General features: G+C 34.0%; 1 protein-coding gene across 2 annotated transcripts; it reads left to right on the top strand.

The window, feature by feature from the left end:
- The first annotated feature begins 625 nt into the window (after window positions 1-625).
- LOC132300249 (MADS-box protein JOINTLESS-like) lies at window positions 626-23,340 on the top strand. Of its 2 annotated transcripts, none has more exons than XM_059797263.1 (9): window positions 626-773; window positions 1,043-1,231; window positions 20,042-20,120; window positions 21,070-21,131; window positions 21,232-21,331; window positions 21,416-21,457; window positions 22,326-22,379; window positions 22,468-22,598; window positions 23,135-23,340. In XM_059797263.1, the coding sequence occupies exons 2-9, from the start codon at window positions 1,050-1,052 to the stop codon at window positions 23,151-23,153; spliced, it is 669 nt and encodes a 222-aa protein (XP_059653246.1). In that variant the 5' UTR covers window positions 626-773; window positions 1,043-1,049; the 3' UTR covers window positions 23,154-23,340. The 2 variants fall into 2 exon arrangements, with proteins under 2 accessions (XP_059653246.1, XP_059653245.1); XM_059797262.1 differs by lacking the exon at window positions 626-773 and adding an exon at window positions 868-892.
- The last annotated feature ends 2,558 nt before the right edge of the window (window positions 23,341-25,898 follow it).

The following is a 25,898-nucleotide window of genomic DNA, read 5'->3' as shown; positions in this document are numbered from 1 at the left end:
AGACAATACCTTTTTAAATCTGGGTTACTATTTATAACCCAAATTCGCTTATATCTCAAATGATTTATCACTACACGTATTCCATTAGAGGTGGGGCCTAAGTCTCGAGAGTATGTAAGATGCCATCCAAACCCTAGAATATGGTCCATTTTAACTCTCTTATGTTCGGATTGGGAGTTCGAAGAGAGACGGATTTCCGTACCGTCACGTCATCAGATGGGCTATAAATGGACGAAAGAGTGTCAGAGAGAGAGAGGGAGGGGCCGAAACCAGAAGAGAAAGTGAAGAGTGGGAGACATGACGGGTACGAGGGTACACAAAAGTCATAATTTCTGTGCTGTGATGCGGCATGGTCACCTGTACGGAAAAGCCGACATAGACATTATAAAAAAATAATAAATAACAAAATATAGAATTTAAGTAATTTTTTTTAGTATATATAAATAGTAATAAAAGTACTTAAATACGAGTACTGACTACTGATTAACACTACTCATTTACTCTTCCAGCTATTTTGCTACCAAACAATTTGATAAGAAATTACGGGCACCCTGTTTGACCATAAAAGGAACTAAATCCCAGTTTCTCTCTCTACTTACATTCTCTCTCTATATCGTTAGTGGCTTTCTATTTCACGGTCTACATCCCATTTTTCTCTCTCTCCGCTTGTGCAATTTGCAATGAGCTAATAAGATTGGGCATCTACTTTGCTTTTCTCTCTAAACTCCTTCTTTTTTCTAAGCTCCAGTGGTGCTTCTACTTCTCTCTCTAGGGTTGGTTTCATTTTCTCATTTTCTTGACTTGAATTGGAAATGAAGCTATTCCATTCTCAATCCTTTTTTTTTTTTTTTTACCCAAAACCCATTTCATTCTTCTCCATCTCTCTCTATATGTATACACTTTTCTACACATATACAGATATATATCTTCTATATATATATATATATATATATATATATATATTTCTCTAAAAATGGTAGGGTGTGTTTTGGTGATGAATTGGGTGATTTTGTGTGTGATTTGCTATTGATTTTTTTGACAGAAAATCAATGGCGAGGCAAAAGATTCAGATCAAGAAGATCGACAACATAACGGCGAGGCAGGTGACCTTTTCGAAGAGAAGAAGAGGGCTTTTCAAGAAGGCTCATGAGCTCTCAACTCTCTGCGATGCCGAGATAGCTCTTATCGTCTTCTCCGCAACCGGGAAGCTCTCTGAGTATTCCAGCTCAAGGTTACTAATACTCTCTCTCCTCATCACACGTTTATTTTATAAGATTATGATCTATCTTCTTTTGGATCTTTTTCTAAAATCAATTTACGAGTGCTTTCTTTATCACTAGCTAAGAGAGGCTACTTAGATCATCATCAGGAAAGAAAAAATAAAAAAATAAAAAAGTCTTGGAAAAAAAAAGACTACTACTATATATAGAAGGTGAAAGACTACTGCTATATATAGAAGGTGTTTCTACTTTCTATGATTAACACATAACAGTTAACACTCAAGCAGACAGAAATCTTAAAGAGGAAGTGGATTTATTTTTATTTTCTCGGAAACTCAAGCTTTCTCGGAGACTAAAAACGAAGAAATTAAATAAAAATAAAAATAAAAAGATAATCACCTAAAAGTACCAAAAGAATCCCTTTGTTTCAGTCTTTCATTAGTTTACTGGGTGAGAGTCAGAAAGAGAGATGCTACAACGATAATGGTCTGGAGTCCGAAACATCTAGGAAAGCTTTAAAAATAAGAGAAAATGTTTGAAACTACACTAGAATAAATGATTTTTTTTTTCCTTGTGCGTGTGAGAGAGAGAGAGAGAGAGAGGAGAGTTTTCTCTGCGGCTAAACTTTCATAAGAATATACGAATCTTGTTGTTGATGTTTAGAGTTGTCATTATGACCCTTTTCTATCAAAGTCGTCAGTTGAAAGCACTATAGCTAGTTATGGGATGCTTATTTCCTTATGTTGCGTTTGATCATGATCATGTACTCAGCTTTTTTCCTTTTTATTATTATTATTTTTTCTTAACTATATATTTGATCATATGCTCATCTTGTTTTTCAAAGCAAGAAAACATAAGTGCTTCTGTTTATATACACACACACCATTACTTGGCTCTTATTTTTAGATTAAATTCAGTCTATCTAGTACTATTCCTCTTTGTACTTGCTGAAAAAATAATATATAAAATAACTAGTCATATTCCAATAGGTTTTGTTTTCTCGACAGTACTAGATCATACTGGTTCAGTATCAACATACCTTTGTTGTCTCAGTGGCTACAAAATGTACCCCAATATGGTAAACAGACTTGCGCACCCACTTTGTACCTACGGGGCGTAAAGCATCGACCTTACTACTTTAGAAGGTGAGGAAACGCTCTAGGTCGTACCTGTACTCTTCAACAATCCAATACTGTATCAAATTAGAATCAAAATCAAACCAATAAAGATTAGTTCAGTCTGATTCTGGACCTTGGTTCTGGATATTAGTACATGTTAATGAAACAGAAGATAATCAAAATGTATCTGACAACCTTGGGTTGGATATATATACACACAATTATAGACTCACACACTACGTATCCACATATCTTTTTGTTTTTGTTTGCTTTTTTATTGCTAAGCAAGTGAAAAGATATTGATCAAGCAAATAAGAAGCCCTTAAATCTTATTACTCACTGGAGCACCAAGCAGCAACAAGAAGGATTGAACTTACAGCTAAAAGAGCCAAAACTCAGTGAATATATGCACCATATGGTAAGCAGCAACAAGGCTATAAACCAATGGCTTTTATTCAGTTTGAACTGCAAGTTCATGGTGGTAGTGCTGGTGATGAATGATGGTGGGAGGAGAAAGGAGAGGCGTGAGAGAATTATGGATTTTAGTTTTAGGGAAAGTCATATATATATGTTTATAATTATTTATATAGTTAACGGTCTGTTATAGTCCAGTTTGATTCGGTCTTAAAGGACTTTAAATCAGAACCAAACTGTGAGTACTCTAATCGAACTGAACCGTACAAAATATGACCAAACTGTATGATTTGCTCTGATTTGGTTCGGCCTTAAAATAAGGACCTCATTTGAAGCTACACACCCCTCTTTGTCACTCCCATCCTTCTTTCTCTTCCCCACCCCTCTGTCTTACCCGGCCCTCACCTTTTCTCGCTTTCAACCCAAAGTTCAATGAGCAATTGATAAACCCTCCTAGTACATAACATAACATATTCATCCATAGAAAGAAATTGTTGGTAGATTAGAGTGAATACATAGGTCCATAGGAAGAAAGTGTTTATTCGTTGCATGCGAAGTGTGTAACAAGTTTGCAAGACCATGTTATGTTATAACAATTGAACCAATTTATTACATATTTTGTTTTGGCAAATTTTTTTTGGATTGTGTAATGTTTTGTCATGAACCATAACAATTGAGGCTTTTAAGCAACATAAGGTGTCCTTGAAAATGGCCTCATGATTGGGAGTTTTGTTTGCACATGGTTTGTCATTACAATTGGGAGTTCTGCAATTAGGAATTCCAAATTTAGGGGTTTTAAACAGATTAGGGTTTACAAATTGGGCTTTTAATTAAATCAACAGAAACTGACTTTCAATTTTATCTCTTCTTGTGTTTTCATTACAAAACTGAGTTTTGTAAATTTAGGGTTTATTGGAGGTTCTATCAAATTAGGGTTTTCATGTGTTTGGGGTTTACAACAAAATATAAATTGCGGATTTTAATCAAATTATGATTAGGAACTTAAATTGGCATTCGATACCTTAACACTTGTTGCACTTTTTATTAAATGTGGACAGTTTTTATGCATATGCTTTGTATGTGCCATGTATATTATATGATGGGATCCATGGATCCGCTCTGATATAATAGCATAGGGTTAAATAATATGTTGTATATGCATCTAGCTTATTGTCCAAATGTTTGTGTGATTTTTTTTTTTTTAGTTTGAAATGGCCTTTGAAAGATTGCATGATTTACTGGCTCATTTTCATAGTCTTCCCTACTCAAATTGGGATGGCATTGAACCTATAATGCACTATTCAATGAAGTAAGGATAGAATGTTGATAGATGGGGATCAAGATTGAATTATAATGTTTCAAATGAATGTTGAGAATGGTCAACTGATATATTTGTAGAGGTTGCACAATTTTTTTTAGCTCTCTTATGATGATGCATCATCTACCAATGTTGTGGAGGGAACAGTCAGCTAAGAATAGAGACAAATGATGTAGACATTGATATTGAGAAAGTAATGCTAGAGGTTTGAGGTATCAATATCAAAAGATGAGAATTAATAGAAGATGAGTTCATTTTTACTGCAGTGATAATGAGGAATGGAAGGGTGTGGATGATGAAGGCGATAGTTGTGGGTCATATATTGATTGGAATTGGAGAGTCCAGATAGCAGTGGGGGTGTTTTGTCCAATTATACTGACAGTGGTAAATTGTCTGATAAGAGATAGGAGCCTGTGATTGTGCACAAATACACCAAGAGAAAAGTGTTCCAAGTATGGTGAAGGGGATGAGGTAGAACTTGAAAAGGGTTTACTATCTGATGATATTAAACAATTTAGATCTATGTTAAAGGATTATATTGTCCAATGGGATTTTAAACTTGTAAGAAATAAAGACAGAAATGGAATGTTACTGCCAACCCAGGCTACAATTGGAGGATGCATTCCTATTGCCTGATGACCACTCACGTATTTGAGAAACTAAGAAAAGGGAGGTTTCTTCTACTTAGATAGCTAGCAAACTAAAATACAAGTTTGGATCTCAACCTGAAATAAATTTGAAGGCTCGGCATGCTGAAGTGAAAGAAAAATTTGGGGTAGAATTTAGTAGGATATATGACACTATATAAGGAAGGAGGCAAGCATTTGAAGAAAACAAAGGAATTAATGCAGTTTCTTATGCAAAGTATGCAGCCACTATGATGAAAACAAATTCTGGTAGTTTGATTAAAATCAAACCTCATTTAGTTGACATCAATAACCAGTCCATGTGAAGAGGATTTCATATCATTTGCAGCAGTGTAATATGGATTCAAACATGGTTGCAGACAATTTATAAATCTAGATAGATGTCATTTGAAAGGTCTTAATGGGAGTGTGTTATTAAGGGATGCGATTGTGAGTAGGATTAAATGGTTTGTTCCCTATTTTTGTTACAGCTTTGGAGTGTGATCATGAACAAAGATGGTTGAGAATGGTTTTTGGAAATCCTGCACAAAATAATTGGTGAGAATTCTAGGACTATGCCTCTGACTTTCATGACTTTTGAGCAAAAGAGTGTAATAGCAGTTGTAGCTGATGTGCTACCGAGTGCACTTAGTTGGAGGTACAGTGGGCACATTTACAATAGTTTTACGTCTAGGGTTCCTAGGCTGAAGTACAGAAAGCATTTCTGACTATACTTGTAGGGTTTTTGAAGATGCAATGAAAGAAAATGAGGCATATTCTAAGGAGCCAAACAACTGGTTGATGTATCATCCATTAGACAATTGAGGTAGACTCAAGTTCGATGATAGGGTTAAGTAACTTAAGTGTATTGCATAGTGACACAATTTGAACAATTAGAACTCCATTTTCATTCCAAAACATGTCTTCAATAACGGAGCTTCTGTAGGGTTAGGATTTGAACATGTAAAATATTGGTGTCTCCCATGCTGACATTTGAAATACAATCTCCCAAGATTTCTACTTAATTTAGATATTTGAATTGCTGCCCTTTTGGCACACCACCATGTCCAATTGTTAACTAATTCATGGATTCAAATCACCATCTATCAAAATGATTCGCTCTGGGCTGTTATATTCATTAATCTAGAAATTAAATATAAATTTAGTGAAAGGATGGTATAAGGTCCTAGCTCCAAAGCTTGAGAAAGAAAGAAAATCGAAAAATGAACTTCTCATTACTTGATATAACTTGATCAAAACACACACTCACAAACTCTATACAAATATGATAACAATCTCTGTGAAGCCTAATTTCGCTGTTTGGAAGCTCAGCATAGCAAATCTCCTCACATGAACCTTAAAGCATAGCAATATTAAATTTACCGGAAAAAAAAAGTAACGGCCCCATAAAATCACAAGTAATATACATATATATAGTTGCAGCTGCAATGTCTATATGTGTGTATATAATATAGTTCCAGTTAAAAATCACTAAGGCTAATTTTGTTTATATAAATTTAGTAAAAAGATAGTATAAGGTCCCATCTCCAAAGCTTGAGAAACAAAGAAAATAACAAAAAAAAATGCACTTCTCATTACTAGATATAACTTGAAAACACACACGCACAATCTTTGTACAAATTAATGATAACAATCTTTGTGAAGCCTAATTTTGGTGTTTGGAAGCTCAGCATAGCAAATCTTCCTCACATGAACCTTAAGTGTATAGCAAAGTAATGGCAACATAGAATCATAAGTAATACACATATATATAGTTATTTTTTATTTTTAAGTAGTTGTAGCTGCAATGGCTATATGTGGATGCATAATATTGTTCCAGTTAAAACGCACCAAGGCTAATTTTGTTTATAAAGAGTTATTTTAGGGGTAAATTGGTCAATTCATGTGTTACAAAGGTCCCTTCAGCATAGCAAATCTTCCTCACATGAACCTTAAGAGTATAGCAAAGTAATGGCAACATAGAATCATAAGTAATACACGTATATATAGTTATTTTTTATTTTTAAATAGTTGTAGCTGCAATGGCTATATGTGGATGTATAACATAGTTCCAGTTAAAACGCACCGAGGCTAATTTTGTTTATAAAGAGTTATTTTAGGGGTAAATTGGTCAATTCATGTGTTACAAAAGGTCCCTTCAGTAAATAAGTAATTTCACAATATTGTCTGACAGGCGGGATATCTAATAAAGTGGGTGGTAAGTATCGAGTGCCAAACCTGAGAGGTGTTTTAGTAGGTTTTACACTTTTACTCACAACGTCTACATAGACAACATGTTATTTAGAGAAACCCTAAGGGCAATAATGTAATTGACCTAAAAAAGAAAATTTAATGACCTGGAAGGTTTGTTACAAGAATCCTCAAGTACTATATAAAGCTCTGTATAGTCATAAGTACTTTCATCTTTTTTTTATAGAGTTCTGTTTTGGGTTGCAAACAAATCCTTAATAGTTCAGCTAAGCCAGTCAATCAAAGGCTAGTCTAGTCAACTTAATAGTTAAGCTCTTGAAATCAACAATCATTTTTTCCTCATTGACTTTTTTTTTTTGAAAAGTTTAGGAGGTTTTAATCAGTTAGGGTTATTTAGCATTCTAACCAGGTAGGGTTATGTAGCATTTGAGAGGTTTGGAGGTTCTAGTCAGTTTAGGGTTATTTACTGTGCCTATTTGAATGTTTTTGACTCACATCTTCTTAGGGATTAACCAATATCTTCTGTTTGGAGGCAAAGAAACTTGAACCCACATTATCTTTTTGCATTCATTGTGCAGTTTATACAACTTTAAATCTACAAAGTATAGGTAAAGAGAATCCTGAAATATTATTATTCAATCTGTACTGCGAAGAAATCCTAACAAAACCTAAAAATCTTTCCGTAAAAATAATAGAAAAATAGGATAAGATACCCTAAGCATTAAAAAATTATTAAATACCAAAAATTAGAAGTATTAAAATCCATTTAGATCACAAATAAAAATCCTAAAATATTCAACAATTTTGAAAATACAATTTCAAGGCCCTAAACGTTGGAATTCGGCCAAAAAGCAACGTGCCATAGTAGCAAAGCCGCTAATTTCTACGAATTAGCTCTTTTTCGATCGAAAATGGACCATTTCAAGTCAAAATGGGCTCATCAAAATTGTTCCTAAAAATTGTGTGAATATGCTAGTTTGGACTTTTGATGGTCCAAACATGCCATATAGGCTTTAACAATCTGTTTTACATTGGTTTCCCTTATCTGAAGAGAACTTGTCCCTGAGTTAAGACTAAAAGATCGAGTTAGATCTGGAAAATAATATTCAAACAAGTCAACAACATTAAAGACATGTCTTCGGGAAGATCAACAACATAAGCATTATCATTGATCTTCTTCACAAATATATATGACCCATACTTTTTTATCTTTCAGTTTGTTGTAGGTTCCAACAGAAAGCCTCTTCTTGCGTAAATGCACCATAACTAAATCCGCTCTCGCAATACCTTTTTTCGCCTCTTCTTGTCTCCTACTTTTTGTATTTAGTATTGGCTTCATCAATATGCTTTTGAACCTTCATCAATATGCTTTTGAACCTCATCCTGGATAGTTTTGGTATGATCTACCATGTGTTGTACTGCAACATTCTTTCCATGCATATTCAGTAATGGAACTAAATTCACTAGTGCATGTCTCGATGTAACTTTCTAGTTGACTGAACTATTATTGCAAATTATGTTTTTATAAATGTAATATCCCATTTTTGATTTTTGCCAGAAATTAAACAAATCAAATTACCCAAACTCCTATTAACCGCATATGTTTGACCATCAAATGTTTTTTTTTTTTAAGCTGGTACTCACATTTATATGCCTCCACTGAGGCTTGAATCCCTAACCTTCCTTGGGAGGTAGGGGTTTAGTACCATTAGGCCACTGGGCTGTTGGTGTTTGACCATCAAATTGTGTATGACTAGTGCTGTTAAAATTCAAAAAAAAAAAAAATCAGAAGGCATCCACATAGTCTACCAAATGTGATAGGAATTTGGTTTCCCTATGTGAAGTGGTGGACTTAGGGACTCCATGTAGGCGAACGACCTCCTTGAGAAACAAATTTTATACGTGTGTGGCATCTGAGATCTTCTTACAAGCTATAATGTGTGAGATTTTCGAATAGCAATCAACCACCACAAAAACTAAATTCACCCCTCATTGAGAGCGTGGAAGCCCTAGGACATAGTCTATAGACAAATCATCCCAAAGAAATTTGGTGTAGGAAGAGGTAGATAAAGGGTAATGCTTTTAGACTAATCCTTAGACATTTCTTTGGATAGTTTCCAACATCTCCCTCTTGAGCAGATAGTAGCATCGCTCCTCAACAAAGGCCATGGTCTTATCTCACATAAGATGTCCACCCAAACCACCCCATGTACCTCGCGGATAATTTGTTCTCGAAGCTAACTCCTCGGAATACAAAAGTGATTACCTCAAAACAAGAGTCCCTCCTGTATGTGCATTCCCTTAACATCATGTCCAATTTGACACTTAGCCCAAACTTCCTTGAAGTCATCACCTTCTTTATACAAACTCTTTTAAACAGTCAAACCCAACAACTTCAACTAGCAAAGTTACCAAAAAGTGTCACTCTTTTGCTGAGTGAATCGGCTATCTTGTTCTACTGGCCAAAATTATGACTTAAAAAGAAGGTAACCGCTGTAGGAAGGCAACCCATAGGGCGTCCATTCGATGAACACTATTCTTACTATTGATAAACTTTAAAGGATGATGATTTGTGTAAAAAATGAACTCTTTTTAAACTAGATAATGTTCCCAAATCCTTAGCCTACATACCACTGAATACTTAGAATACAATTCAAGCTCCCATGTAGTCCACTTTTTCCTGGCATCACTAAGCTGCTCACGATAAAATGCAATTAGTCAAACCCCTTGGGATAGAACGACACCAACTCCTACCACTATTAGCTAATACGTCATACTCTACCTAGAATAGTTTCTTAAAGCTCGAAAATGCTAAAATAAGCATAGTGGACAGTTTTCCTTAATCAGTGTAAAATTCTTGTCCAATAAGGAGTTGGGTTTGAAGACTCTATAAATAAAGATGGGTTTGGTTAGTGAGAGGGTGAGAGAGAAGATGTAAGGAGTTTAAGGGTAAGTGTTGTAAGGAGAGGAAAAAATGTATGTAATTCCGGAGTGTAGGGATGTAGCCTCAAAGTAGATGATGAGTGAGTGAGTGAGATTTTGATATCTGGTTGTATATTATCTTCCTTGATTCATAATAGTGAAATCTCTATCCATGGACGTAGCCTTAGAGTTGGGTGAACCATGTAAAGTATTATGTTATGCGTTGATGTATATAATTGTTATCTCCATATATGCTTATGTGATGATGATGTTTTTGCCGTGTATGATGAGGGATTTAACTCTCAACAATAGCCGATCATTGAGTGGGTTGAAATGAGTTATATCCCTAACAATTAGTATTAGAGTTGATGGTGGGTTAAAACCTGTGGTTGGTCCTGAAGATCAAAGCAGAAGGTTGGTGTGAATTTTGTCGAGGTTGATCGTGAGGTGTTGTGGATATTCAATCAGAGTTGATAACAACACGAAGGTATGAAGATAGGTGTGAAGACACAAGTCCATGAGGATGAGGAACAGATTTTGGGGACAAGCCAAAGAGTAGGTGCTAGTTCTCAAGATGAGGTGAGTATAGTGTAAGGAATGAAGAGGTTTGCTCTAAGTCTAATAAAGAGCAATGAAGAGTGAAGAAGAGAGGTTTGTTTCTTTGAGCCAGAAAAATATTATAATTAATGAGGATGAGTTGATTGATTGGTGGGTTGTCATGCGTGAGCAATTGAACACTAGGGATGATGAAAGAAGAAGAAGAAGCATGATGGAATTTGAGAAAAGATGGAGATTGTTAGAATACGTGTTTCTCAATTTCATCAAAGTGTTTTGTTTGAGGTGGAGCTATAAAGGAACACATGATCAAAACGAATTTCTAGCCAAGGTGGAGATTACTGGGTTTTGTGGCTCGAATTCGATGTGCATGTAGTATTCTGGAGAAGTTGAACATATTCAAGATATTATGAATCTTTTCACTTGGGTGTGTTGTGAAGAATTTAACCCCAAATGGACATATTCACATTTTTTTGGCAGTGAGTTCCTGCTATTTTAAAGTTGAAGACTGATATGGTAACTCTTGGCAGGCATGTTGTGGAATTCTTTTCCAATAAGGAATTGTGTTTAAAGACTATAAATAGAGATGTGTTTGGTTAGTGGGAGAGAGAAGATGTAAGAGGCTTAATGCTGAGTGTTGCGAGGAGAGGGGAGAGTAAAGTAACTCGTAAGTGTAGGGATGCAGTCTCAAAAGAGATGATAAGTGAGTGAGTGGATTTTGACATCCGGTTGTATATTGTCTTCCTTATTTATAATAGTGAAATCTCTCCCTCACATGACTTAGCCTTAGAGTTGGGTGAACCATGTAAAATATTGTGTTGTATATACTGGTTTTATTTTAATTTTTGAGAATTGTTTAATTTGAGTCTATTTAAAGTATTTATATTTTAAAAAAATAGGCTTTCTAAGATTTCCAACCATATATAAATGATAATATTTCGAAATCCTTAATTTCTCTTAGCTGACAAATCCAACTTGTTTTCAATTCAAAATGAATTTCTTGAGGAAGTTATGAATTTTTAAATCTAAGTCATCAGCGCATACACTAAAATTAATATTTATCAACAAATGTCACCAAAAATAAACCATTAATACATAATTTCGTAAATAAAGACCCATATAACTAAAATCTATAAATAAATGGCGTCCCGTGATTTTACTTATAAATTCCTAAAAATAAAATTACTACTCAAGCAATAATAGGTTGTTTATCTGAAAAGAAATGTGCTCCCTTTGCCCATGGTAATCTGAAAAGAATATTGCGGGTGAGCCTAATAGGAATCACAAATCATACAAGTTTGTCAAGAGGTTTTTTTTTTTTTTTTTGTTCATATTATCATCATACAAAACAATACATAGAATATAAATGATAAACATTATTAAAAAAAAAAAAAAAAAATCATTTATCGAATGAAAATTATTATTATTTTTTAATTAATTATTTTTTTTCTGTAATTAAAATTCTACTGTGAATACAAATTTTTCATTTTGAAATAAATAAACAATCAATTCTGCTTATTTGAAGTAGAGGGGCTTTTAAAGACCCATTTGGGAGGAGCCTTGGCTTTAAAAATCTAGCAACATGAATACAATTTTTATCGACATTATTTATTTAACTCAACAAAAACCAATTGCTAAAGAAACATGAATACTAATTCAGGAGATTAATAAGGAAACTAAATAACCTAGTGAAATATTAAAACATATTACAGTCAACTATTTTGAATTGAATTGCTCCTGGTTTAATACTTAGTTAAGGTGTTACGGAGTATTTGATATTCCAAATCAGTTACTTAATTCTGGAAAAATTAAGTGCTTATTCAAATAATTAAATCTGATAATGTAATATGTATACAATTTAAAAGAATAAGAGTCACTTAACATAGGTAAAATATTAATAAAAATGTGACAAGGAAAATTTTAATTTATGATTCACACTTCAAATTTTAGCTCTAAAATTTTTCAGTATTCTAATTTTATAAATAAATTAAGTGATTCTCTAATTAAGTTAATTGAAACAATTTAGTTGGAATGTGCAAGAAATTAATGAATTTTTAGGTGCTGAAATTTTATCAGAATTTTTATTTTTATTTTTTTAACTTTTATCCTTGAACATTTAAAATTCATACAAATAGTAAAAAGGTTCTAAATACTTAAAATTCAGCTCCAAAAAAATTCATTAATTTTCATTTTTGTCAACAACAATTTAGTTTTTGCAATCTTCTCCATAGTATAATGTTGCGAAATTAAATAGAAAACATAAGAAAAGAAATCAAACACATATAAGAAGAACATATAGATTTTACTTGGTTCACCTAAAATTTAGGGCTACGTCCAAGGGTTGCAAGGATTTCACTATCGAAACAACGGATACAGGGAGTTCAGAATTAATAAATACCTTGGCATTAGGGCAACATACTAAGTGCAGAAATTACCAAAATACCTCTCAAAAAATTCGAGTCAGGGTCAAGCCCCCAAATCTCCACCTTCGTATATAGTATCTATTAGGCTCCACACTACCCATCACATAACTCTTTCAACATCCTTTGATTTATTACAGAATGATTTTTTATTCTCTTGGCTTCTTGTCTAGTGTGTTTGATCTTATATAGCCTTATGTCTTTAAGATTTCTTAATTTGGATTGTGCCTACATCCCAAAAAAAAAAAAAAAAAAGAGATGGGGAGATGAAATTCTTTTTATTTGAGGGAATTAGCAATCCAAAAATCTCTCTTTCTATAACAACCCAAATCCGGGGAATCTGGGTCGCTAATCGGGTCCTGACCCGACCCGAGGTCACACAAGAGTAGAATGGTCATTTTACATCAAATGGGGGTATAATGTGACTTTAAGTAATTCAACAGAGGTGTATACAATCCATTATAGTCGCTCCATGGCATTCTAAGAGATTTTATGGGACTTAGTTATGGTTTCTCACAAATACCCCATCTCGGTTTGGAGGATGTCCCGACACTACTTCACTAAAATACTATAACTCTTAAAGTATATGGAATCTGAGAATGAGATTGGTACCATTGACAAAAGAATGAAAAATTCTTCAATTTGGGCTCAAGAATGCCCATTTGGATTTAAGATGAACGAGTTATGACTACTCAAAGTTCGTATACAGTATCTATTAGGCTCCACACTGCCCACAATATAACTCTTTTAACATCCTTCGATTTATTACAGAATGATTTTTTATTCTCTTGGCTTCTTGTCTAGTGTGTTTGATCTTATGTAACCTTATGTCTTCAAGATTTCTTAATTCTGATTGTGCTTACATCCAAAAAAAAAAAAAAAAAAGGAGACGGGGAGATGAAATTCTTTCTATTTGAGGGAATTAGCAATCCAAGAGTCTCTCTCTCTGTAACAACCCAAATCTGGGGGATCCGGGTCGCTAAACGGGTCCTGACTCTACCCTAGGTCACACAAGAGTAGAATGGTCATTTTACATCAAAAAGGGCTATAATGTGACTTTAAGTAATTCAACAGAGGTGTATACAATCCATTATAGTCACTTCATGGTATTCTAAGAGGTTTTATCAGAGTTAGTCATGGTTTCCCACAAATACCCCATCTCGGTTTGGAGGATTTCCTGACACTACTCAACTAAAATAGCTATAACTCTCAGAGTATATGGAATCTGAGAATGAGGTTGGACCATTGAAAAGCGAACAAAAAATTCTTCGATCTGGGCTCAAGAATGACCCCATTTGGATTTAAGATGAAGGAATTATGACTACTCGAAGTTGGGGATCCAAAGCTGGAATTGCCAACAAAATATGGTTTTGGGGGACTTGAACCGGTTCAGGGCACTTGAACCGGTTCAACATGAGCAGTGTGCCAATGCCTAACGTTGAGAACCTAATTTCACCCTTGGACCGGTTCAAGGGGGTTGGACCGGTTCAACATGGCCAGAATGAGAAAAATGGCCCAGAAAAGCCTAATTTGAGTGCAAAGGGTTAGGTCCCATAGAAGATTATTAGGGTGTTTCCCAACCTACTTAAACATGATATATATAACATTCAAAGCTCCCATTACACCCATAAACATGAATATGCAAAATCATTCAATTATCTACGTAACTATTCTCCGTTCATTTGAGTTATATAGTCAAAATAGTCCATTTATATTCATAACTCGTTTTGCCACCCATAGTCAAAAGAACGCATTAGATTATTGTCCAAAATATACCTAATATAGCCCCAAAAGAATAAGATTACAAGTTTGAGACCCTTAAGGTCACCTTTACAAAAATAATAGTTATCAACTAAGCATTAGGTACAAAAGATTACAAGAAGGTGCTTCCGTCGACCCCAACTACACTAGTGAGGGTCCATCATCAACCACGTATTCGTCATAACCTGAAAAATGTTAATGGAAGGGATGAACACGGAGACTCAGTAGAAGATGCTTAAGGCGCCAACTTTGGAATCCCTTGAGCCACACATCACATTGGGGATTAGGAGAAATTGGGATCTTACTTGGGGAATTTCATAAAATTCAAACAACATTTCAATCCAATCAATGGCACATATACAATTTCGTATACTATGAATGAACATGCAAGGCAATGCATAACCATTTCCCAACTTGGTCTCAAATCGACCCCAATCCCCACCTACGCTAACCGACTTTACCGAGTTGAGATTGATACTATCCCTGCCCTCAATATGATGACTATTTGGAGCCTAGTATCAACGTTACATATCCTATATCGAACCGTGCTCCCTGTAGGTCAAGTTAGCACCGGGCTCACGATACCCGAACCATTTCCAAATTCCTCTTTCCCGCCCATTCTAAGATGGCTAACTTGTCAATCTCTTTCAACTTTCCCTCCATTCTAAAATGCCTCAAATAACTTTCTCATTCAATTTACCCAGCATGCCATGTATATGATCATTTTCATTAAATTTACTTCAATCTCACTTGTATGATAACTATGGCACACACATGGCATTCTCAAGAAAATGAACACAAGTATAACATTATTTATACATCAATTCCAAGCATGCTCATCATAAATCTCATATCATCACAACCATGCTATATTCATCATTTAAGCAACTTTGCACCGAAGCCATGTTATACTCATCTTTAGAATGAAAATAAACACATTCTTGCACCCTAGACTAGCATGCTTTCATAATATCAACACTTAGTCATTTTAATTCACATCCAAGAATGAAAGTAAGAGAATTCATAGCACACTTGCTTAATCAAAGGCAAGTTTTAGAGCATTAGGAAACCCCTACCTCAATTGTGTGCAACCAAACAAGCCCTTAGCTATCCCTCATTTTCGAAATCCTCCATACCCATGTAACAGTGGTGTCAAAATGAAGCTTTTATCAAGCTCATCAACTATCCCTTCTTGCTCTTCATCAAAATCCCACTCTAACCTCTTTGAATCATGGCTTAAAACATAAAGGGCATATATATGTATAGATATAGAGAGAGAAAGAGATGAACTAGAGAGAGAGGGAGTGTTGACTGAAATGGGTAAAGAAGGAGGTGATGGCGGTGTCTTGCAATTGCATACTTGGACCATGATGTGCCACTTATCAAGCCCCCATTGGTTATAACTCTAAGCCAAGTTACTAACATGCCCTCACTATTCCTTTGCAATGCCATCTAAGTCCCTAAAATATCTACCTCAATGCACACATATATACATATATACATGTATATATGTGTGAAATGACCACAATGCCCCTCAATGAAAATGGTAAAACTGGGAGAAGTTCCCGAGCTCGAAAGTCATTCCGACTTCGAAAAATTCTAAAAATGACTCCGTCACTTCCAATTGGCTTAAAACAATTAAAAATGCATTTCCAAAACCCTAGCTTGAGGAAATGACCTAAATGGCTTTTGGGATCCGCGTGGCACGCAAAACGAGGCACGAAAAAAAAATAAAAGAAAAAAATTCCAGAAAAATTCAAAAAAATCCGGGACATTACACTTTCTAAAAGCCTATATTATGTTATGGAATCTGCTGTACCGTGGAAGATGTTGTACTTCTTTAGACTATTCAAATCAAAACAAAGCAACAAAGGGAAAAGAGCCAGAAATTCTGAATTCGGAGGGCTAAACTAAAATTATGTAATCAAATTTTGAAAAATTTATAAATCAGTTGAAATATAATTTTCCTTACAATATTAGTTTTGGTATATTTATTGAGGAAAGTATAATTCAAAAAATAAGAAAATGTAATGAAATTAAATAGAGATGAAAAATTAATATGAGAAAGAAAAAATCTAGAAGAGTAAATGATAAGTTACATGTAATAGGAGAAGTGGTACCAGTATTAATTTTTCTCCAACAATTGTTTTAATTTCCCAAAAAGTCATTTTTTCGAAAAAAAAAAAAAAAGTAATTTAATTCCACTTTGAGAAAGATATATATAGATATAATTATTACCTTGATGAAAGATTAATAATAAAAATATATTTTAAATGAACAAATTCCGCTTTAATAAAACATTATTATTAGGAGGAACACAATAGAGAAGTACTTTAATAACTAATTCAAGGAGTAGCTATAGAATTTTTCATTAACAAGTGACAACTAAATATATTAGCATATTATCATTATTATTATTGACATTTTTGCTATCTTGGTACCATAACACATTAGTTTTTCCTTCTTTCCAGTGTTCCAAAGACTCTAATTTGAAAATTTTCCCAATAAATACCATCTAACAAAATGTCGAGAAAAAATATTCATGTATTTTTATTAAACATTAGGGGATATTAGTGTAATTTCTTTTTTGAATTCATAAATCATGTATGTATATTATTGTAATTCTAAATGTAGCTAGTGATGATATATTAACCTATCATAATAATGAACTTACATTTTTATTTTACAAGGTTGGACTTCAATAGTTAGGTTAGAAGGGTTGAAGTTAAAATTTCTGTAGGCTCGGCATAAATCAAGATCTGCTGAAATAAGAAAGAAGAAGGGCTGATGAGATAGCAATAATGAATCATAAATAGAGTTCGGGTTCGAATTCCAGGTGTATTACGGAACTTACTATTTTTTATACTAATAAAAAAGTGTTCTGAAAACAAATTTGGAGGGGCCAACCGAAATTTTCTATAAATTTTGGGACCAAAAGTTGGACTTATTTACAAAAAAAAACTATTTTTCCCCATAGCCCCCCCTTCCTCCCTCCTGCCTAAATATCTCATCTTCATGATAATCAAATAGATTCATTATGATGAGATTTAGAATTGAGCAAAATTTCTCTGCTTATAGTCACTATTAAAACTATCAGATAAACCTGATGATAAACTAAGTTTAGGACGGTCACGCATTAAATAGTAAAAGAAAGCATAATTATAATAAATTCTAGAGATTATTAATAGAAATTCTCTCAATAAATTCTAGAGATTAGTAAAAGCATTATAACCTCATAATTATAGCCAATATTGAAGAAGTCTTATATAAAATAAGAAAATAAAATATTTTAAGATTCTATTTTAAGAGAGTTCCCATAAAAGTACTGTCAATCAATAGATCTAAGCCCTTTGTTTAGTTTTAATTGATCAACTTTTATCGAAGCTCATAGATTTTGTCACTTGAACTTGAAATTTCAAATTGATCAAAGCTATTTGTTCACAATTTTTGAAAAACACGAATAGAATTTAATTTTGGACTTTTATAAGATCAAACCTAAGTCATGATGGTCACGAATGCATCAAACTAGAAAGTACGGAAACTTCCCTTGGGTGTCGTGATGACTCGAACGTGTGTCTAACATCACTAAAAGTATCGTGAAATTTGAATAATTTATTTTTTTGTTGGACGTGGCATGGACAAGGCAAAAACACATTTTAGTCACTTTTAGAACACGACAGAGTGGTTTTGTAATTATTAATTAAAATGATATTTAATGCAATTATTGGTTATTTTTTAATAAATAATATAAAATATAAGAAAACAAAAATAGCGTACCTCTAGTTCTTAGTTTCAAATTAGTGATTTTATTCATAATTTTACAAATAAAATGACCAAAAATTATTATTTATATATATTATAATATATATATTTTTCGGATGTCATATTGTTATTTATTTATTTATTTATTTTTTAAGATTTGTCGTATCCATCATATCGGTAACATGACTTATATGTGTTCCATGTTCATATTTGTGTTTCCTAGGTATTTGATTGAACTTGTGATATTTTCAATATATCCTTCAGAATTCTTCATCCCCATCACCTTCTTCTGGTTGTATACAAACTATTCAAAATATATAGTTCAAATTACAACCATAAATAGTTTAGAATAGGAACTTGGCAACACATAATATTTTAACAAAATGTTATCCGTTATGAGACTAGTACATCACTGGGAGTTGAAGTATGTTAGAGCAAAGGGGTTAAAAGGGAAACTCAAAAACTCATGAGTAGATTCTGAGCAAAATATATTTAAAAAAAAAAAATCAGAGTGAGAGAACTTGGATATTCATTTGCATATTAATAGCAGTTCTTAAATCAGTATTTATTAGTATTTATCATTTTGGATTTAAATTTATGTAGTGATATGTAATGGATGTTTAATGTTTATTGCCTGTCAATCAAATTTTTCTTTAACCCCCCAATTGGATGAATATTAGATCCCAGATTTGGGGTTCAAATGGTGAAATTGGAACTGTGAAATTGTTTTAGATGATTCCGTGTGTGATATGTAAACCTAGGAGGAGGATAGATCTACAATGCTTTCTTTTTTTTGTTTCCTTTGAGTTTAGTCTTGATGATTATCAAAATGAAATTTTAACCAATTAGAATTAGTCAATAAATCATGGAAATGAGATGTATGTGCGATTGTGCATGTATTGAAGATAATTATTTTCCTATAATCCTGATGTTGGGTGTGTCGAATTCGGATGGAAAATGAAACGAGTATAAATGGATTAAATGTTAGCCCCACATAATAGTTTAAGTTTTTGAGTCGGGTCTCGAAGCAACCTACTCGTTACCGTTGGTATTAGAGTCAGGCACAATCTTTAATTCGGTATCACGTCAAACGTTTGGCCCGAAGGTGTCCGGATGCAGCACCCGAGTTGACAAATTGGCCCCGACCGCAACGAGGGCGTTGTGGGAAAGAATGTTAGAAGTGTCCCACATTAGATCCAGATAGAAAGTAAAATCGGTTTAAATGAGTTAACTGTTAGCCTCACCTAATAGTTTTAACTTTTGAATCCGATCGCAAAGTATCTGCCCGTTACGCCTAATTTCATTGCCACTTTGTCTTTTGAGCAAGTGCCTTGATTTTTTATTTAAGCTATTGATGCTTTAATTTGTTTTTTTTAAAAAAAAAAACAAAAAACTCAACCCAAGTTTTTCAACTATAGTAAGAAAAAAAAATAATCATTGTTAATGTCTAATGATGAAAACAATTATCCTGAGCAAGTGATGTCAGATGAATCATGTGACAAAAATCTAAGTTAATAATTATATTTTCAGAGAGATTTTTATTTTTATTTTTAAGGAAAAACACACACACACAATAACTGAGTCTTTCAATATTTTCATTTAGATTCCGCCTTAATGTTATTGGTTGTTACAAGTTCAATTAATCCTTTTAGTTCTGGTAAGTTAGTTGGATTAATCAAATAACTGATTGTACACTCCTTTTGGTCTACTGAAGTATGAAGCAGGTACTTGAAAGGCATAATCTGCATTTACAGAAGATGGAGAAAGCAGACCAACCATCTCTTGATCTGCAGGTAAATTTGAAATATTTCTAGTCATTTTGTACATTAAGCATATAATTGCTGTTTGATGAACCAAATCACAACGTGTGGGAAAAGGGTGAAAAAGAAAATTGTGTTCATAAACTCCATTATCCATCTCTGCATATTGGGATATCCTCTAATAGCATTCTGAAATCATGATGATAATTAGCATATTTTTTAGGATTTTAAATTGACTTCTAAATGCATTTTTATGCTGACATATGTAATCAAAAAGATATATATATATATATATATATATATATATATATATATATATATTCTCTAAAATGAACTTTTCAAAAAACAATTACAGGAACATGAAAAATAACTATACACAAAATTTTCATGCCCATTTTGCCCTATGCATAATTTTGTGCCCAAAAGTGGTCATAGATTTTTCTTTTTGACCTGGCAAGGAGGGGGAGGGGGAGGATGGGCTAAATCGAACTTGGGCTCTCACAGATTCAAGGAGTACCTCTACCAACTGAACTATTTAGTTTATCCCGATTATAGATATATTGGTGTAGAAAATTATGCACTAATGTGTACCGATATACTAAAAAGAGTATGCGTAAAAGCGTACTGACATAATTACGTCACTTACGTATCAGCATTAGTTTTTATAAAGAAAATAATGCACCACTCACACCGGATGATGAACAATTTTATGCATTTTGAATCAAAAGCTCAAAGGGCAAGATGGGAAGGAAAAGTACGTGCAACAGTTTTTTTTTTTTTTTGACATTTTTGTCTATGTAGATATACCCTCAAAAGTTCATGTATCTGAAAAAAAATTCCCTAAAAAAAAAAAAAGAAAAAAATACCTGCATTGTTATATGACATACTACAACAAAAAATAAGAATAAAAATGATACTCATTATTACAGTTTATTTGCGGAATAAACTTTTTGAATGGAAAAATTACCATTATCTTCTTCAGCTTGAGAATTGTGCCTATGTGATGTTGAAAAAGAAAGTTGCAGAGAAGACTCAAGAGTTGAGGTATTACTGCATGGCACTGCCATCTAAACCACCTATGCTGATATGCATGTATCTATAATATTATAAATTGAGGAATGATTGATCCCTAGTATAAGTACAGGCAATTGAGTGGCGAAGAGCTTCATGGACTTGATTTGCAAGAACTAATGAAACTAGAGAAATTGGTCGAAGGAGGATTATGCCGTGTCCAAAAATCGAAGGTTTGTGTCCTTTGGATGTAAATTTTACACTAATTATTTTTTATATGCAGTCTTAACATATGGAATTTTGTATGGGTTTTTCAGGGTGATAAATATGTGAAAGAGATCAGTGCCCTTAAGAGAAAGGTCAGATCAACTTTATTTATTGCAAGGCTCATTTCGTATAGTTGATAAAATCAAGAGGAAAAAGTACAAAATGGTAATGAAAATTTCAAAGATTTGAACCTCACGCGTGACATAATCCCTAAGGGAGTGAGGTCCACTGTGTCTGTGCGTCCATTCTCTCTCAAAAGTGATCTTCACACTCGGGGTGCACTGACTATCTAGCGAACAGGAGAGGATCCAAATTCAGACGTTATTGGAAAGCTTTGAAATGATAAATTTATTTCCAAGACTAAATAAATATCATGCCATTTATAAAGCCAATGCACTTGGTATGAACGGATGAATCATTGTGACAAATTTGGCACTTGAATGAATCGCGTAAATTTGATGGTTTTGTTTGTGTTCTTGTTTTGTTTGTTTTTGTTTCTTTATTTTTATTTTTTTTGGGTCAAATGCTTCAATACAGAGTATAGCAGTAACACACAACTCTATACTCATGTAAAAATGATTAGGTAAAGGTTACAAGAAAAAAATTAGAAAATGTTTACAGTTATAGAAAAAAATTACGTTCTCTTCAAACTCCACACATGCTATGTTTCTGCTTTTACCTTTCCAAGTCTCAACCAACGAACACATAATAAAATCAATTGAAATTTCATTTATTTAAGATTTTCAAACAAACTTTGAAACCTCTATTGTACTCCATTAGATTTATCGGTGCTCACGATTAAGATCGTGCCTATGCTCTTGTTGGTTGAAATTTTTTTTGATCCGTTTTCTTTGTCTGAGTTGTGCTCTCTTTTTCTTCCTCGCACATTGAAAACTACTCTACGATCTTCCGTAAATATCTATGGCGGTGTTTGTCATAACAACTCTAATGAACATGCAGGAAATGCTATTAATTGAAGAGAATGCACAGTTGAAACAGCAAGTGCAAGTGGATGTATGAGTTTTCTTCCTCTTTCTCTTGTTGCTAGTTTATTTTATTTTTTTGCTCTACCTCACTGATAGCTTAAACTTGTCCTTCGTAGATGGTTAACTTATCTGTAGGCCAAACGACTGTTCCCGAACAAGGCCAGTCGTCGGAGTCTGTCACCACCAACTGCATCTCAGCCGATCCTCAGCAAGACAATGACATCTCTGTAACCTCCCTCAAATTGGGGTTAGTTTCTTATTTGGTCTACAATAACCAGCTATTCACTTGTAGTGATGATGCATATCTCATGTGATTCCTAACGGAAAAGATTCAGAGTTTAGATCTCCGTTATAATTATTCTAGGATTTAAATATTAAAGTTACACAATATTTAATAGTTTAAACTTTTAGATTGGATTGTGATTAATATAGTATCATAGTAACACGTATCGGTCAAAAGAAGATCACATCTGAATGAGGTGTTACAAAATTTAAATATTAAAGTTACACTCAATTTAAAACACGTATTTGATCAAAAGAATGCAGAGGAGATGTTCTAACCTTGCTTACATTCGTATGTTGATCTGATCCTTGTATATATTTAGCATTAGACATCTTTTAAAACAATTTATTCTCTAAACTTATCTGCTATTTCAATTAAATTCAGAAATTGGATGGTTATACATGACATATATATAAAAAATTATATAATTAAAATGGAATTCTTTGTCTGATGAAAACAATATACCTAACAGCTCTCATTTATTTTTGTGTTTTTTGCAGCCTGTCTTTTCCCAACTAAATTTGAAGGGTGGAGGAGATTAAGCTACAAAAATAGTTGCAGGATTGTTTTCTAGATTTCATGCATGTATGATATGCCCAAGTCAAATTCAGAACCAACCCTTTTCCTAATGTATATTGTTTTGGGTAATACTAGTTTCTGACAGTTGTTTCAAAGAAACTTCTAAGGATCTTCCTTTTTGCAGTTATCACTGATTGGTTCCTGCATATATACATACATACATACATATATATATATATATATATATATATATATATATATATATATATATAAACCTCTAGAATGATAAGCTCTGGTAAGCTGGGTTAGTTATATGGTCCTATTAGTAAAGTGTAATGGGAATATAATGAAGCATTAAACCTTTATATTAACTGATAAATTCATTGCAGCTGACAAAATGTCTTGAAGTCATTTAGGGTAGACTCCCTACGGGAGCCTGGTTAATAGAGCTGCCATAATGTGTGCCCTATTATGGGTACTTGTATTTTTATAGATTATTATTACAAAGTTTTTATTTTTTCCCTAATCAAGTTCAACTTCATCATTTTCCACTGGGGTGTGTGTGTGTGTTTGGTAGCACCAAAACTGGGAGGCAAATACCTTTGTTCCATGATATGGATAGGCAGTCTGTCTCTTCTAGTGATTTTCGGGTATTCTTGACATTGAACACAGCAGCTGAAAATAACTCAAATATAAAGCAAGAGAGAATGAGAGAAAAAGCAAATTTGTTATTAATCAATGCCATTTCATTGATCATACCTTTCAATCATATATATCAAAGTTATATAGTAGATCTGAGTTTACCCTCTTTTTTTTTTTTTTTTTTTTTTTTTGGGGGGGGGTTCTAGGAAAGATTTGTATTTGGCGGCGATGGTAAATCGTTTCATGGAATCAATACAACAAATAATATTGCTCCATACTATTTCAAAGGAATAGTGAAATAATAAGATACTCACCTTACATTTTGGAAGTTGAAAGTTCGTATTTTTTAGAGCCAAGAAATTTTCAGTAATTAGATTGAAGATCACAACAAATCATACAATTTTACCATTGGACACAAAAACTTCCTAGGGTCAATTGTTTCGTCGAATTTTTTGCCTCTAGAATGGCACTTGGGCCCCCAAGTCTCAGCCAAACTTTCACACACTACACACAAAGTAGCAAGGCACAGAAATTACATGATAACTGTCCCAACTTTTGAACTCATTCACACAAAAATTACAAAGGACACAAATCCGACTGAACGGCCAAGCACTCACTATATGCACTTTGCAAACTCTGCCCAAACAAAGCCACCAGCATGCAGTTATATAGGCCTCCGCAAAAAATTGCCTATAACTACCCTGCAAGTGTCTGAACCAACTATCCCATATACATGTTGACATCCCCAACTACTAGGAATGCCAGCCAATTGGACTAAGCCGACATGGACAATTGTTTTCGTGCATGTCTTGGTCCGCCAATGCCATATGTCATCATCAGCCACAGACCCTCTCAACTGCTCATAAACACCCTCTCTGATTGGATAATGTAGTCTCGACATCAAATAAGCATCACAAATTAACCATAGGTACCAATAGCATCTGAGAAATGCCCGCTAATGTGCGCGCTAACTATGCCCAGCTAGTGTTTGTAGGTGCCATGGCCTTATTCATCCACCAAAGGCCATGCACTACCAAGATTTTCCCATTGAAGATGTCACACACCTAAGTCGTGCACCACCAATCTGTTGTCTTACTATGCCTATACGTGGTGCCAAGCACCAAGTCAAACCATGCCCACAAAGTTGTGTCAAATCAAAGCCACAAGGTATGCTAACCGAAAGCCATGAGGTGCCCCCAAGGTACCAAGCATCAACATGGCATGCCCCGTGCCCCATATGTTTTTATTTATTTATTTATTTATTTTTTTATACTTGGTATTCACACACACATACTTCCATAAAAATTTGAACCCTTGACATCCCTTTAGAAAGTAAGAGTCTAATACCGTTAGGCCACTGACCCATTGGTCACATGCCCCATATGTTGTGCGGCCATGTAAAGCCATCATCCATGACCCGCCTAAGGTAACTGGAATCCACCCACAACTAGCTTGCTTGGAGGCAAGTTGGCAATTCCTCCAAGGGGCCATGCGTGCAAGGCATGCCACCATTACCTTTGGGTGAGGGGGACGTCTTCAATTCCTCAAACCTTCCCTGCCAATGGCAAGAGACATTATCTGGCTCAATTCTATTTTCCAATATTTTAAATTATCAAAGTACCCGATGCAGTGCCAACATGGCAGCCACATCAACACCATATGGGTGCTTTTTTTTTTTTTTTTTTTCTTAGTTGGTTACTCACTCACGTATACCTCCACTGAGACTCAAACCTCTGACCTCTCTTTGAAAAGTAGGGGCTTGGTACCGCTAAGCCATTGGCCTGTTGGTACCATGTGGGTGCTTAGGTGGCTAATAGGAAGATCAAAAGTTGTTATGAGAATTGGCTTACAATTGAATACTTGAGTTTCCAACTACTCATACTTATATTTCTTTGTATTTTGTGCCCAATAAATTGTGTTTAATTTAAAGTTTTCAATCTTGAGTCTTGTGTTGAAAGTTGGTTGAAAGGTGGGAGTTGTAACCCTTTTAATATGTGGAGGAGAAGACGAAGACTTGTATATATAGGTGATGAAAGATGAGAATATAGCTTTTAGAACTTTTGATCTTGAATTATTTTTTAAATTGATATTATAAGAGCATAA

Source organism: Cornus florida, unplaced genomic scaffold (assembly GCF_030987335.1).
Source record: "Cornus florida cultivar Cherokee Brave unplaced genomic scaffold, ASM3098733v1 CherokeeBrave_3.0.0_Hap2_Chr03, whole genome shotgun sequence".
Lineage (NCBI taxonomy): Eukaryota > Viridiplantae > Streptophyta > Magnoliopsida > Cornales > Cornaceae > Cornus > Cornus florida.
This window is presented reverse-complemented; position numbering and strand designations above follow the sequence as displayed.